The sequence below is a fragment of the Astatotilapia calliptera genome, chromosome 20, assembly GCF_964374335.1.
Source record: "Astatotilapia calliptera chromosome 20, fAstCal68.1, whole genome shotgun sequence".
NCBI lineage: Eukaryota > Metazoa > Chordata > Actinopteri > Cichliformes > Cichlidae > Astatotilapia > Astatotilapia calliptera.
Window position 1 is genome coordinate 7,568,993 of NC_137441.1, and position 14,257 is coordinate 7,583,249.

The 14,257-nt window shown below is 41.2% G+C and overlaps 1 protein-coding gene across 3 annotated transcripts in view; it reads left to right on the plus strand.

The window, feature by feature from the left end:
* Positions 1 to 14,257, plus strand: part of hspg2 (heparan sulfate proteoglycan 2) — a 96,862-nt gene that overhangs the window by 52,384 nt on the left and 30,221 nt on the right. For 2 of the 3 annotated variants that reach the window (XM_080295439.1, XM_080295440.1), the window contains exons 24-42: positions 491 to 670; positions 760 to 878; positions 982 to 1,093; positions 1,743 to 1,856; positions 2,037 to 2,164; positions 2,280 to 2,366; positions 6,806 to 6,873; positions 7,003 to 7,064; positions 7,173 to 7,313; positions 8,109 to 8,300; positions 11,685 to 11,777; positions 11,864 to 11,953; positions 12,243 to 12,473; positions 12,564 to 12,677; positions 12,771 to 12,898; positions 13,311 to 13,397; positions 13,568 to 13,626; positions 13,796 to 13,960; positions 14,067 to 14,177. In XM_080295439.1, the coding sequence (XP_080151565.1) occupies positions 491 to 670; positions 760 to 878; positions 982 to 1,093; positions 1,743 to 1,856; positions 2,037 to 2,164; positions 2,280 to 2,366; positions 6,806 to 6,873; positions 7,003 to 7,064; positions 7,173 to 7,313; positions 8,109 to 8,300; positions 11,685 to 11,777; positions 11,864 to 11,953; positions 12,243 to 12,473; positions 12,564 to 12,677; positions 12,771 to 12,898; positions 13,311 to 13,397; positions 13,568 to 13,626; positions 13,796 to 13,960; positions 14,067 to 14,177 (2,281 nt within the window). Of the gene's footprint in view, positions 1 to 490; positions 671 to 759; positions 879 to 981; positions 1,094 to 1,742; positions 1,857 to 2,036; positions 2,165 to 2,279; positions 2,367 to 6,805; positions 6,874 to 7,002; positions 7,065 to 7,172; positions 7,314 to 8,108; positions 8,301 to 10,866; positions 10,951 to 11,684; positions 11,778 to 11,863; positions 11,954 to 12,242; positions 12,474 to 12,563; positions 12,678 to 12,770; positions 12,899 to 13,310; positions 13,398 to 13,567; positions 13,627 to 13,795; positions 13,961 to 14,066; positions 14,178 to 14,257 lie in introns of all 3 variants that reach the window. The other variant, XM_080295438.1, reaches the window with a different exon arrangement.

Genomic DNA, 14,257 nt, shown 5'->3' on the forward strand with positions numbered 1-14,257 from the left:
TTTTCAGGGTCGCGGGGGGCGCTGGAGCCTATCCCAGCTGTCATAGGGCGAGAGGCGGGGTACACCCTGGACAGGTCGCCAGTCTGTCGCAGGGCCAACACACAGGGACAGACAACCATTCGCACTCACATTCATTCACACATTCACACCTAGTGACAATTTAGATTATCCAATTAACCTATCCCCACAAGCTGCATGTCTTTGGACGGTGGGAGGAAGCCGGAGTACCCGGAGAGAACCCACGCGAACACGGGGAGAACATGCAAACTCCACACAGAAAGACCCCGGCCTGATGTTGGAATTTGAACTCAGGACCTTTCTGCTGTGCGGCAACGGTGCTAACCACCGTGCCACCGTGCTGCCTCTGTATTGTAATGTCTTGATATTACTATGTAAAGTGCTCTTAGATGACCTATGTTATGATTTGGCACTACACGAATAAAACTAATTTGATTCGAATGAGCATTTGTTTTCAACATGTTGCTACCAGGTGACAGCTTATGGCGGAGAGCTTCGCTACACAGTGAGCTTTGAACCATTTCAGCGCTCTCTTGTGATTGATGGTCAGCCAGATGTGGTTCTCCAAGGCAATGGAATCTTCCTGGAACACTACGCTCAAACCAGACCGCTCCCACGTCTCCCACAAATTGTCACTGTGACCTTCCGAGAGGTGTGTTTCAGTGTTTTTTGGGAGTTTAGCTAAACCTAAATCCTCATCAACATTTCACTTTCGCTTAATTGTTTTTCTCTGGCTGACAGTCTGAATGGCGTCGTGCTGACGGACAGCCGTGTACTCGTGAGCACCTACTGATGGCGCTGGCAGACGTTGCTGTCTTCATGATCAGAGCCAGCTATGCCGACAATTTGGCTGAGAGCAGGTATGCTGGGAGGTTCCTCAAAGAGTGTGGAAAAGTTTCACAAATCACATATTAATCCGAGAGGATCACACTGCTTCACATGTCTTTTTTATGCGTGATTTAGTGTCTCAGATATCCAGATGGACATTGCTGTTCCTCACTCAACTGGGTATGAACGTGCTCTGGAGGTGGAAGAGTGCGCCTGCCCTCAAGGATACAGAGGACCATCTTGCCAGGTACACATGAGGAGAGTAGTCTAGATTATTCTAGATGAGATGACAAAAACTTAATAGCTGCAACTAATGATTATTGATTTATGATTCTATTCATTGTTATTAGTTGTACAGAAAGAGGCATTTTTGCTTTGGAGTTTTTAAAGTAATGGAAAATGAAAAAAATCTGCACTAATGTCTCTTTATAAATAAATCAATAATTATTTATACATGTAGTTTTGCACAGGAAATATTTTCCCTCAAGTGAACTACAGCTGCCAGTTAAATCAGTTTAGTGTATCAAAGCAAGAATAACAGGATGTTAAACATTGATGGTTGTTCATCTGAGGCTAGCTTAGCTTCAAGCTTCTGTAGTCCGTTCTATGTGAAACTGCAAACTCCATCTTCTGATAATTCAAACTGCTGTTTTGAATTGGTACGAGCAACTTTGCAACCTTCGATTTTACTGAAGTTATTCTGACAAAGGAAAGAAAGCAAAGGCACCACAGATGTGTCTAAGCTTGCTAGAAATAAAGTCTCTTAATTTTTTCCATAATACTGCTTGGCGATAATTGCAGTCTGTCTCGCTCCGGCAGTGGAACAAAGACATTTTCCTGTTTGTCATCACTTGTCTCTCACCTGAGGTGCTTTTCCATTTTTTTCCATTCTGCAGGAATGTGACGAAGGGTATACGCGGACTACCTCTGGGCTTTACCTGGGCACATGTGGGAGGTGTGATTGTAACGGTCACGCCAGCAGCTGTGACCCGGAGACCGGCAGGTGTCTGGTAGGTTCTGTGCTACTCTTCCCCTCTCTGTAGCCTTTGTCAGTGCTGAGCCGTCTTTGATCTCTGACACGGAATGTGCAAATTATTTCTTGGCAAATCCCAACATGTGGCTACCTAAGTGCCATATCTTCAACTGTTCCATGGATCACACCCCTTTTTTATGTGTTTCCTGACCTAAAGCAATGTCTCCATAACACTGCTGGCTCAAGATGTGAGCGCTGTCAAAATGGTTTCTATGGAGACCCTGTCACGGGTGGTGCTCAGGCCTGTAAGCCCTGCTCCTGCCCTGGAATCTCTTCTAATAACCAGTAAGTTTATGTCAGAAATCATTTTCAGTTTACTTTTTTTGTTCTTTTTCATGCTAAAGTAAACTGTGTGCAGGGCAGGATCATTCTCAATTGTCATCTCTGTTTTTTCAAACAGATTCTCCACGACCTGCTATCTGGATTCTGACGGCCAGCCGACCTGTGACAACTGTCCTCTTGGATTCACTGGCCGACGCTGTGAAAGGTACGTTGCTCCTCTTCTATTTCTCATCTCTCTATTTTTCTCTTTGTCTTCCTCTCAGGGTTGTCTAAGCACTGCTCAGTGTTTGGGGTTACCTGGCTGGCCGGCAGAAAGGTTTCCAGGGGCTGGCAGTAGCACAGACTGATTTAATTCACAGGAGAGGGATATAAGCATGTCTGTGGTTCAAATTTCCCTTTTTTTCATGGGTTTTGTAGCTGAAGTATATCAAAGGAGGGATGGGATCTCTAATATATCTTTAAGGTTTTGTACTGTGTCCTCACAGAGCTGCTGGTGGTTCTCAGTGTTGTATTGTGGGTGTTTTGATTTGCAGATTGTGAAGTTATTTCTGCTGCTACTAGTAGTTTTCTTCGTCCCACATGCGACACAGACCACTAAGGTTATTTCTCCTGTGGCACAATGCTGTGTCTTTGTTGTTGGCTAAGTTCCCTTCGTTGGTAACGAGGATGCCATCAGTCAGATTAGATTTTTTTTTTTTATAGAAAAGAAATATGCTGAAGGAGAACTAACAGTTTGGAAATAGACTTTTTTCCCTCTGTATATCTTACTTTTGCTTTCTTCTCCTTTTACATTATCTCCAGAAGCCTTTTTCAAAGGTTGCCTTCTGCTTCACCTTTTTGCTTGGCTGATAGAAACACATTGTAGGTGCTGGCTAATGTGATTTCTGCACAGATCAGTTGTTTTGGTCATAAATGTAGATGTGGCATTTATGTGGACTGTCTGGCTAATGAATCTTTGCCACCCCAATGGCAAAGATGAAAAGGTGACTTGGGTACACAGCGCATCTTGTCATTTACTATGATATGAAGTCCCTGCCTGTATCCCTGCCTGATTTTGCTATTTTGATATTAAGAGAAGAGATGCCATCTGCAGACAGTTGTGGGGACCCATTCCTGGAGAAGCACACAGAGGGCTCCCTGCCTATGGGATGTGGATCTGAAACAATATTCAATTTCAACTGGGATAAAGAATTAGAACTAAACGGCAGTGGAGATGATGACAGTGAAAATCCTAGGCCTGTTACTACTATTATCCCTACTAGGGCTTTATTGTCTACTGCATCACAGCATCACAGAACTCAATCAACAAAAATAATTGGGGTGGGCGTTGTTTCAGTCACCCCCAAAAAGTTAGTGTCCAGACTCCCACCACGCTTCACTCCAAGCCCAGAGCGCAGACAGTCAAGCTTCCAGCAACTTCTCCGGCTTCACCTGAACTCCTTTAACCGACGACTGACCATGCTGGAAAGCAACACGCTTGATATGAAGGACAGCATTCATAGTATGGAGAAACAGCAGAGTCTTCTCAGCTCCCAGCTGAAAGACGTTATCAGTCTGCAGACAGCCTCAGAGAAGAACAAGAAAGTTAGCGAGCTGGAAAAGAGCTACACAGAAATGGAGGCTCGTCTGAGCAGACTAGAGGGGCGGTTAGAGATCCTAATAGATGGTTTCACAGCCCTGGCTCAGGAGATGAACAAGATGAAACGTACAAGACACATTTCCCGTTCACTCCAAGAAAAAAGGGTTCTGCCTTCACTCACAACTGTCATTGCGGTCCCATTGCACTCAACACCTCAGCCTCAGGTCAGAGTTATACCTACTAAAATGTCTCTCACTAGTAAAGCCACTGTTCCCAAAAGCATACCGACTCCAGGTCTCCTCTCAAACAAACACAAATCTGCTCCTAAGACAGATAGAAAAGTCCAATCAGTGAAAAACACAACAAACCTCCAATCAGTCAATAGGTCATTCAAAAATCAGTCTTCAGCAAGATCAACAGTCAGGTTGAAGACCAGCCAAAGTAAACCTAACACTAACTCAGAGTCTACACCTCAAACTGTAGTGAAGCCTCAAACAAAAAAGCCGGAGGGCAGGAGGGCTGCTGTGACACCAAAACATAATTCACAGCCAAGGCAAACAAAACTAAAGGAAGTTAAAGAAGAGGCAACAATCACAAAATTTCAAGTGGACCCACCACCTCACAACTCAAAGCCTGCTAAAATCCCTCAGCTGCAAAAACAGTCTGATCGGGCCAATAAAAAGGATCCAGCTCTACTTAACATAAACAATGGCCGTAAAAAGACAGTGATAGCAGATGCAACAAAGAAGGCTCCGGAGAGTGTGAAAACTTCAGAAGATGATTCAAAGAAATTGCCAAAGCCTCACAAAGGTAGCTCTAACCCAGATAAGAAAAAGACTGAGCACAAGTTTGCTCATAAGTTGCCCTCTCACAAAATGAAAAATTCAACCAAGGTCACAGTGACAGCCACAAAGACTGTTAAGGCTACTACAGCCAAGAAACCTAAAACAACAGTAAGAAGGACAACTCTTGCTCAAATCAACGCTACCTCTCCAAAGAAGAAGTCGAACATAACGATAAAAAGGACATCAAGTCCCACTAAATCCAAGGCTGTTGCTAGGAAGAAAAACACTAAAAAACACCAACATAAAAAGAAAAAATATTTTGAATCTGGAGTTTTGGACCTGCTGAGGCTTCTAAATGGAGATTCTAAATCTGCTAAGCAGAGCAGGAATCAAGAAGGTTCTCTACATATTGTCTTGGGAAAGCTGGCCATTCCCATCAAAATTATCCCTGATGACTAGAAAATATGTTGTTGTTGTATAATTTTTTTTCAGTTATTTTTTTTTTATTTCTCTGATCTTGGTCCTATTTATATATACTACAATCATATCAATGGAATATAATGAAGGCACAAATATTACAGTACTTACAGTATTTTACAGTGACTTTTAATTTATTAAAGGTATACTATGCGTTTACAGTATAGACTAATACAAAAGTGTTTGGGGGGGATGTTTTCCTCTGCAGAAACCCAACCATTTTTTGTCATTTCTTCTCTCCCCTCTTATTCTGCTGTGTTTGCTACATTTCTAAGCTGCAACTTTTATCCCAAACCAAAAACAAATTGCAGGTTAGTCACAGTGGATATCTTTAAAAATGTTCTGTCCTCTGCTCTCTGTGTGTGTTTGACAGCTGAGCTGTGCTGCTCACACAGAGCAGAGACCACAGGGGACGGCTTGAAGCAAAATTCCTCTCCCTCTTACTTGTCGAGTCATAAAGAGGGGCCGATTTTAAAGGGACAATGCTTTGTTTTTGCTTTGTTCTTTTTGGTTTTTTTGCAAACAGTAACCAACAAGTCCTGCATTTGATACCTTTAGTGTATTATTCCTTTAGTCTTTAATGCAGATGCTTACATATTTTTAAGTGTATTATGTGGCAAAGTACTGTCAGAACTATTGCACACAATTCCGCTATGAAGAGATTGCTTAGCATGTGAACCTTTCATATGTGTACTTTGTTCACTTCATTATGGGCATGCTACCTCAAATTTGACCCCTAAATGTTCCTCTGCAGTCCAAGGCTTTGGACATAAAAAAAAGAATCCAAGGGCAAAATTTTAATATTGTCATGTAAAAAAATGAGTGTTGCTTTCTGCTTTTGGAGATTGTGCTTTGCGTTTTATATTTTTATAATTTCCATATGATGTTCTTTCAGTATGACAATTTCGATGTACTGTATGTTGATTTTTGTTATTATGATGTCTGTAAAACAAGATTAAGTTAACTCCTTTTGGAAAGTTCTTGAAGTCCCAGTAGACAGTTTGAATAGTGTTTCTGAAAACAAGTTTATAGCATGGAAGTCTGCTTTCTTGGCTGTTGACCTATGGACCTGCCAGAGGATAGGTGAGGTAAGACTGACAGCAGTCGTCCCTGCACAAATCGGGTTTGGATGAGCTGGGTGACAGTGCCAATGTATGCTTGAGCTGATGGTGCTTTGCTTTTCTTTGTCGCACTATCAAAAATGATCACTTTCTTCTGCCTTAGCATCTTCTCTTTTATCTATTCCTAGTAGCTACTATTCCTACCTCTGCTTTCTTTGTTGTCACATGAGTTTAGATTAATAATTGTTTTCATCTTGATCATTTTTTTCTGGTTTTCTATAAATTGTAGTGTTTCTGTTCATTTGAAAAAGAGATTTCTCATTTTCAGCTGTACAACACTCCTGTGAGAGATGGGATCAACATCTGAGACATGTTGAAAGTTTTATCAGAGGCTGTGCTTCATCCATCTCCAGTGCAGGCAGTGTTTAAAACCTGTTAGTATACAGCGGAAAAGCTGGGTGATTTGGTTCATGTTGATGTAATGCTAGCTGTCTGTGTAGATGCGTATACTTGCTGAATGGAGTAACAGAATGGTACATGTGTTTCTTGTCTGAGTCACTCAGTCCTTTGTTTCTTGCTGAGGTCAGTTTTGGGTCAAGAAGATGCCTTAAAGGACATTATTCATCAAATTTATCTCTTCTAGCAGGCTTCCCAGCTTCCTGCCCCATTGTTCTTCAGGTTAATACTTTTTGCATCCTTCTTGACTGGAAATATTTACTTTAACTATCTATTTTTATTTCAGATGTGCTCCAGGATACACTGGTAATCCAATGCTTGGACAGAGCTGTAAAGTTGGCAATGGACGTGATGGTAAATTCAGTATTTTGATCTAGAAAAATAACAAATCTGTGCCTTATTTTTATAAGGAAAATACAAGTTGCAAAGATACTATTCAATACAGAACTTACTGTAATCTTCTACCTTTCTGCCGTGTGACAGAGTGCTATAACTGTGACCAAAGAGGGCATGAAAGCTGCAATAGTGGTGTGTGCAACTGCAAGGTGATCAGACACCGTCACTTCATGTTTGCATTAATTCCTTAGGTATTTTCACCTTCTGAATATTATAGCATGGGCTGCTTGTATCTTTTTCCTCTGATGCTGGTGTAGATGAACGTTGAAGGCCAGTATTGCTCCACCTGTAAGACTGGGGCCTTCCATCTGAGCCAAGAAAACAAAGATGGCTGCCTGTCCTGCTTCTGTATGGGTGTCACTCAGCAGTGCTCCAGCTCAACCTACTACAGAGATCTGGTAAGACTTTAAATAATAGTAAAAATACAAAAACAGATAGGGTCAAGGCCCAGCAAAGACTCCAATATGGCCTACTGGGCAGCGTTAGAAAATGTGATGGAGGGCATAAATCTTGGACTTTTAACTGTATTATCATAAGTTTTACAGTGTTTCCTGCTGATAAAGACCTCCGTTGTAGTCATTCATACTACACCAAAGTAATTAAGTAACAAATAAACAATTGAGTGACAGAAAGGTTCCTGTTTTTTTTCATTATTGCAACTTCCCCCATTTTGCTTTCTTCATTGGTACCTTTTTTAATGTATCTTTTGTAGTGGGTCTCTATTAAACCCTGCACTTTCATTATTCATGTGCAAGAAGACCTTCAAGTCTCATGCAGTCTGTATCAAGCCTGTTAGTCTGCTTCTCCCTTCCTTTTAGCAAAGTTTTTTTTTCTGATTTTCTGCCTCTTGGAAATGAAAGATTTCAGCACATGGTGGAAGGGTGTTCTGTGCTCACAGCCAGAATATGAGAATATGACATCACCATATTAGGGGTATCAACTTTCGCTGATCTGAAAGTGTAAAAATGTGTTTGAAGTGGAGCGTTTAAAACCGTCTGAACTCTGAGCATTTGGATCAAAGAGATTACTTATCTGTGGGAATGTTTAATAGGAGCGTCTTTTATCACTTTAAAACTTTGCGATTAAAAAATGAGGAAATGCAAAATATTTTTCTTTTAAGCACCTTATTTATTAATGTTTTTTAAGTGGTACTGCATTATTTAGTGGCTTGTATACTTAAATTTGCTTTGTAGGTGTCCTCAGTCTTTTCTCCAGGGAACTTCCAGGGATTCGCTCTGGTCAACCGTCAGCGCACCAGTCGCATTTCCACTGGTTTCACTGTAGAGATTTCCAATGAAGGCACTCAGCTGTCCTACAGTAACTTTGACTACCTGGGACAGGAGCCTCACTACTGGCAGCTTCCAGGAGTTTACCAGGGTGATAAGGTCAGTATTAAAAAGAATATACCACAGATACAACAGTTAAAACACCCCCATGCTGCATATAAACATGCTCAGCAGCACACATCAGAAACAACTAGACCATCCTACTCAACTATTTTCTCCCTTTTGCTGCTTTTTCTTACTTCAAGCTTCAGCCAGTCCTTTTAGAGTGAACTTGTTTATCAATCTTTGCGTGATTTCTTTTCCTTCATTCCTGCAGTGGTTTCATCTTTTAAATCTGAACAGCATTTATATTGGCAAAATAATTTGTATAGATTTGATGGCCCCAGTGACGACTCACATACTGTAGCTTGTTCTTTGTGTTTGTCTCCCTCTCCACGCTCTATAGAAAAATTCTCATTTTGCTCGTGTGAAACGAAAAGATCAGGTATAAAGTTGTTGTATGTTGTGATTGCTATTAGATCATATAAAATCTGGTGATTTTTTTCTGAAGTGCAGTGTTATCTGGCATGTTTCAAGTAACTGTACTGCATTTGAAATACGCTGGTTGATGTACAATAATAATAATTATCATGTTATGCATATATCGTGAATATGCACTGAAAAGTTCTGTGATCATTTATCTATACTGGCACAGTTATTTATTAGATGCATGCCATTTTTACAGCTGTGCATGCATTTTGCAGCTGAAGGTGGCAAACAAAGGCCCCTTAGAGTTACCCACTTTTATCAAAGTCCATATTCCACATCGCTTTCTGCTTCACATGATATAAGCCTTGTGGATTGATCATTAATGGTCCATTAAAGAGCTTCATAAACTTTAACTTTTACTGGAATAACACTGCCATAACACTTGCAAATACCATCAGCTCAGTGGTGAGCAAAGTGATCAAAGAGCTTACTTTATCCACATCAATAGAGTGATTCATATTTGCCAGAGGAGCAGCTAAGGAAGGATGCTTCCATCTGGAACCTAATGGCCACTCAACGTAAAGACACCCACAGAACCAAAAGAGCTAGTCAGGTATTTGGTGTGACCTGCACTGTAGATCGGAGAATGTAAAACTCGTTTGTCTAACAAGAATAAGTGATGCACAGTGTTTTTGTGGACATCTATAGAAGTAACAACATCATCTTGGTTATTAGATGTAGCAGCATGAACACTTGGGTTTGATGAAGTGGGACTGAGCAGAAGCACATCGTCAGATATGAGCGTGTGTGCATGTGAGTGAGTTATAGAGAACTCTGGCATGAATAGCAAAATCTTAGTTTCTTACGTGAAAGAACTTTTTAAGTGTTTTGTTGGTGTGACTACATTGTTTGAATGGAAATAATAGAATGAGCCTATCATGGGCAGCATCTACAGTAACTATATAAAAACTGATTGCATGTATAACCTGGTGTTTCTAAATAAACTTTGTCACTTTTATTGATGGTCAAGCAAGGTTTCCATGGTAGGTCCCCCTTCTCTTGGAGTGGGTATATATCAGGTTACCTATTACCTGTCTCTGGTACACCACTTTCCCCTCAGGGTGCTGTCAGAGAGCTGGATGATGAAGTCTGGGCACTTCTCTCTAATTTCTCCAATGGGCAAGCTGGTTCTCCTCCATTTTTTCCCTCCTATAAATCCTCCTCCTTTCCTCCGTACTCTTCTCCCTATACTTCCCGAGTCTCGACTTCCTCTTCGTCTTCCTCTCATTCTCGCTGGTCTTTGCGTAACCCGAGTCCCCCACCCTCCCCATCTGGTATCGCTTCAGTTAGACCAACTCGACCCCAACCTTACTCCCCAGGACATGCTCCTCATCTCCAGGTACACTCTGTCAGAGATTGCAAGAGGTTTCGTTTATTTTTCGCAACCCTTATGTTGATGTCTTGCATTTCTTTTTGGGGCCTGGTTCTCCCGTGAATCAGCAGAGCAAGAACACAGTGAGCAAGACTTATAGTACGACTGGTGGGACCAGCAAGGTAGATAGTGGAATGACTGAGTGACTAACTTCATGTACATTATAATCTTAAACCTTTAAAGTTAATTAACAACTTTCTTTTTTTATTTGTTGAGGGTTGTTTTTTTCCAGATATTTAAAATAAAACTTAATTATAATTTGCGACATTAATGCTGAATATAATGCATGTAGTTCATAAACACTAGAGAATGGGTAGTTGACTTAATTCTAGTGATTAATTGGAATGGAGGTATTTTTTGTTGTTAAGCAAATCACTCCCACTCATTGCTGTCACAGTGTGCACTGTAATTCTCCACTTAACACTGGTTTTTATAATGGCCTGTCATTATGCTGTTGTCTGGTTTAGATCCCCATCTAATTGAGGCACTTGTTAAGCTGTCATTGCCGTATTACTGACTGTGCAAGTTGCTGTTTTAGTTGTCAGGCAAGGCACAGTGCAAGTGCTCTGCTGTTATCGATTGGCAGCAATGAAACTCCTACGTGAAAACATCTACTTCAAAGTGTTTAGTTACATGTTATGTTTGTCCCCGATACTTCCCAGGCATACTTTCTGGAATTCTTGCTTGCTTGCTTGCGATTTCATCTTGCTGCTTAACTCTCGCTCGCTTCCTGTGGCTTATTCTCCTTCCTCCTTTGCCTCTCAGTACTTTCTGGTCTACAAAGGTTTCAACTTGCACCAGGATGGTCTGCTCTACTGGCAGCTTCCAGGGCAGTTCACAGGGGATAAGGTAATTGTGAAAACGTGGCTCGCTCCTGGTCATCCCCTTAGAGGTCACATAAAATATTGCACTCCTATTATCCTCAAGCATTCCTACATACCTGTCCACAAAACCTATGCCCATAGTTTTCCAGTTGTCCCCCACCCTTTCCCTTCAGTGTAGCTTCTTGATTTCCTGTCCTACATTCCTCCTATGTATTAAAATGTGAGGGCTTTTTGCCATGTTATGATTGGAGTTTTAACTGCTTGGCTTTTTGTAAAGTGAGATGTAATGCAAAGGTCAGAGATCATGTTATTCGATTTTCTCTTAATTAAGTGATGAAGTGATGAAAACATGCGTGGCAGTATACGTCTCACATGAGACAAAAGCAGCAGATGCAGCAATGTCATGACTTTCATTCTTTGCTATGGCCTCCGGCTTCAAAAGCATACATAAAGCAAGTTGATGGTATCTTTCTTTGTTAATGGCCTTGGAAAAAATAACCTTCACAATCACAGAAGCCATTAGACATCCTTCCCATGGATAAAATTCAGGGAATGCACTTTTACATGTATTTACAACTCTGCAAAATGTAAAGATGCTCACATGTTGGAAAAAAATCAGTTTACACCTTTATATCCTCCTATCAAAGGACTTGTTGTCAGTAAAAACTCACTTTCAGAAGCCACCAATGTGTTTCACATTTCTCTTTTATCTTGAGAACTGCAGCACTCATTAACCTGACATTAAATTTCACGCTTTAGGTGGGGTCCTATGGTGGAAAACTTAAATATACCATTTCCTATGTGGCTGGTCCGAGAGGAACGCTCCTTGATGATGCTGACGTTCAGATTATTGTGAGTATCTCTGGGAAGTTTGCTGTTTTCTACCATTGTTATATGCATTAGGAGGATTTGCTCACCTGCTTGTGTTTTTCCTTCAGGGTAATGACATCACCTTGGTAGCCCGTCAGCCTTGGCAGCGGAGGCAACAGGGCAGAGAGATGAATACATTTGAGATCGTCTTCAGAGAGGTGAGTGGTTCATAGCGTTAAGTTATTTTATAAGCCAATTTAATTACAAGTTAGATTTTTCCAATTTAAATATATTTTTAATTTTTATTATAGGCCTGTGTTATATATATATAGATAGAGATAAAAACTACAGAAAATTTTAGGCTTGTTGAAGTGAAACCATCCACGACTGAGCCTGTCCTTTGTTTTCTTATCTTCCTGAAGCTGAACATGCTAAAACTCACTTTTCTTAAAATCTATTCATAATGCACACCAATTGCTTTAGCCTATTTTTTTTCCTCCCTACTAGGAAAATTGGCGTCGACCTGATGGCATGATTGCCACTAGAGAGCACCTGATGATGGTTCTGGCTGATCTCGATGACATCCTGATTCGAGCATCCTACTCCACAGAGATGCGCTCCTCCAGCATCTCTGACATCAGCATGGAAGTTGCTGTGCCCAACTACAGCGGCTTGGCACAGGCCCTCGAGGTGGAGCAGTGCCGATGCCCACCTGGATACCAGGGACTCTCCTGCCAGGTCAATATTTTTTTCAATAAATTTCTCAGATTTTTCTTTCTTTTTCCTTTTTACCTGATTGTGCCTAAATCAAGTATGTGTCATTTTTAGGACTGTGCTCCTGGCTATACCCGCACCGGTGGTGGCTTGTACCTGGGTCACTGTGAGCTCTGTGAATGCAATGGTCACTCTGACTCCTGTCACCCGGAGACCGGCATCTGTACAGTACGAAGCACCAGATCAGCTAATGATTGGTATTTTTCTTTGAATTAAAGCTTCCTGACAAGATCTCTAAACAGAGTATTTGCCTTCTTCCAGAGCTGCCTACATAACACGCAGGGTGAGCTCTGTGAGCAGTGTGCTCCTGGTTTCTTTGGTGACCCCACTGTTGGCACTCCAGAAGACTGCCAGCCATGTGCCTGCCCTCACACTGACCCAGACAACCAGTAAGTTCTGGCACGTATATTAAGACGTTACATTCCAGCTCTATTTATAGCTCAGGACAACTGTCCAGTGCAATTAACCCTGTCTTGTAGATTTTGGAGTATTGGTGAAACATTACCCTGTTTACTACAGCCTTATATCAAATCCTGCGTATTTCATTATCCTGATGAAAGTGTCTGATTTTGCACTTACATTTCACTTTACCATAACATAATTTTGCTGTTTCATGGCAATGAAATACCAAATCTGTTGAAAATAATAATTTTGAAAAACAATTGTAAAAAGGCAAAGTCTTAAAGACTACTATAACTTCCATAAAGGACCCTAAGTCTAGTCAAAATTACAAGTAAACACCAATTACTTGTTAACTGAGTTTCTAGACCAACACTTTTACTTTGTGTGTAACTTATGCAGGTTCTCCCCTACCTGTGAGAGCCTTGGAAATGGAGGTTACCAGTGTACTGCCTGTCAGCCTGGCTACACTGGCCAGTACTGTGAACGGTAAGATAACTGCTACTCTCAGAGAGAATACCTCATGTGTTTATTTCAGAAAAACCTTAATAAGATGAAATGCATCATTTATGAAAATACACCTACTGGAATTTCTGTAAAAGTGCTTTTGCTTTCCATGGACTGTTGTGAGACGGGGTTTTTTTTACTGTGCCTGTTAGTTGTGCTCCTGGATATGTTGGAAACCCACAGGCAAGAGAGAAGTGTCGTCCAAATGATGGTAACGTTTCCATGCTTCCAATAAAATAAATGAAAGCCTTGTGCTGTAACTGTGCATGAAATCTATAGGAAACATAATAATTCAGAAATTTATGAAATTTTTGACTGTTCTTACAAAATTCTTCTCAGAGTGAATTCCTGAGTGTTTATATTGACCGTTGCACCTCCAGTTGCAGCCCCACTCGTAGTCAGAATTTATCCAGAGAGAGTCCTAGTGCCACAGGGAAACCCTGTCACTCTGCGGTGTCAGGTGTCTGGATCACCTCCGCACTATTTCTTCTGGTCGAGAGAAGATGGACAGCCAATCTCCGGCAGTGCTGAGAGACATAGACAAGGTACAAGATTCAACCCTTTCACCCTAAATGTAAATGAAACTGACATGATCGTATCTTGTATAGTAGAATGATGATATATATGCAAATGCGAAATTTGTGTGTGCAGGAGCCGAGCTGTACTTCACCAGCGTCCAGCCAAAGGATGCCGGTGTTTACATCTGCACCTGCCAAGACCAGCGCAGCACTAACAGGAGCCACGCTGAAATTGTTGTCACAAGTGTGTATGGGTATCACTGTCACATTAAGAGAAAGATGTTTTTCCTGATGCTGCCTGTTAAAGAACACCAAATATATGTC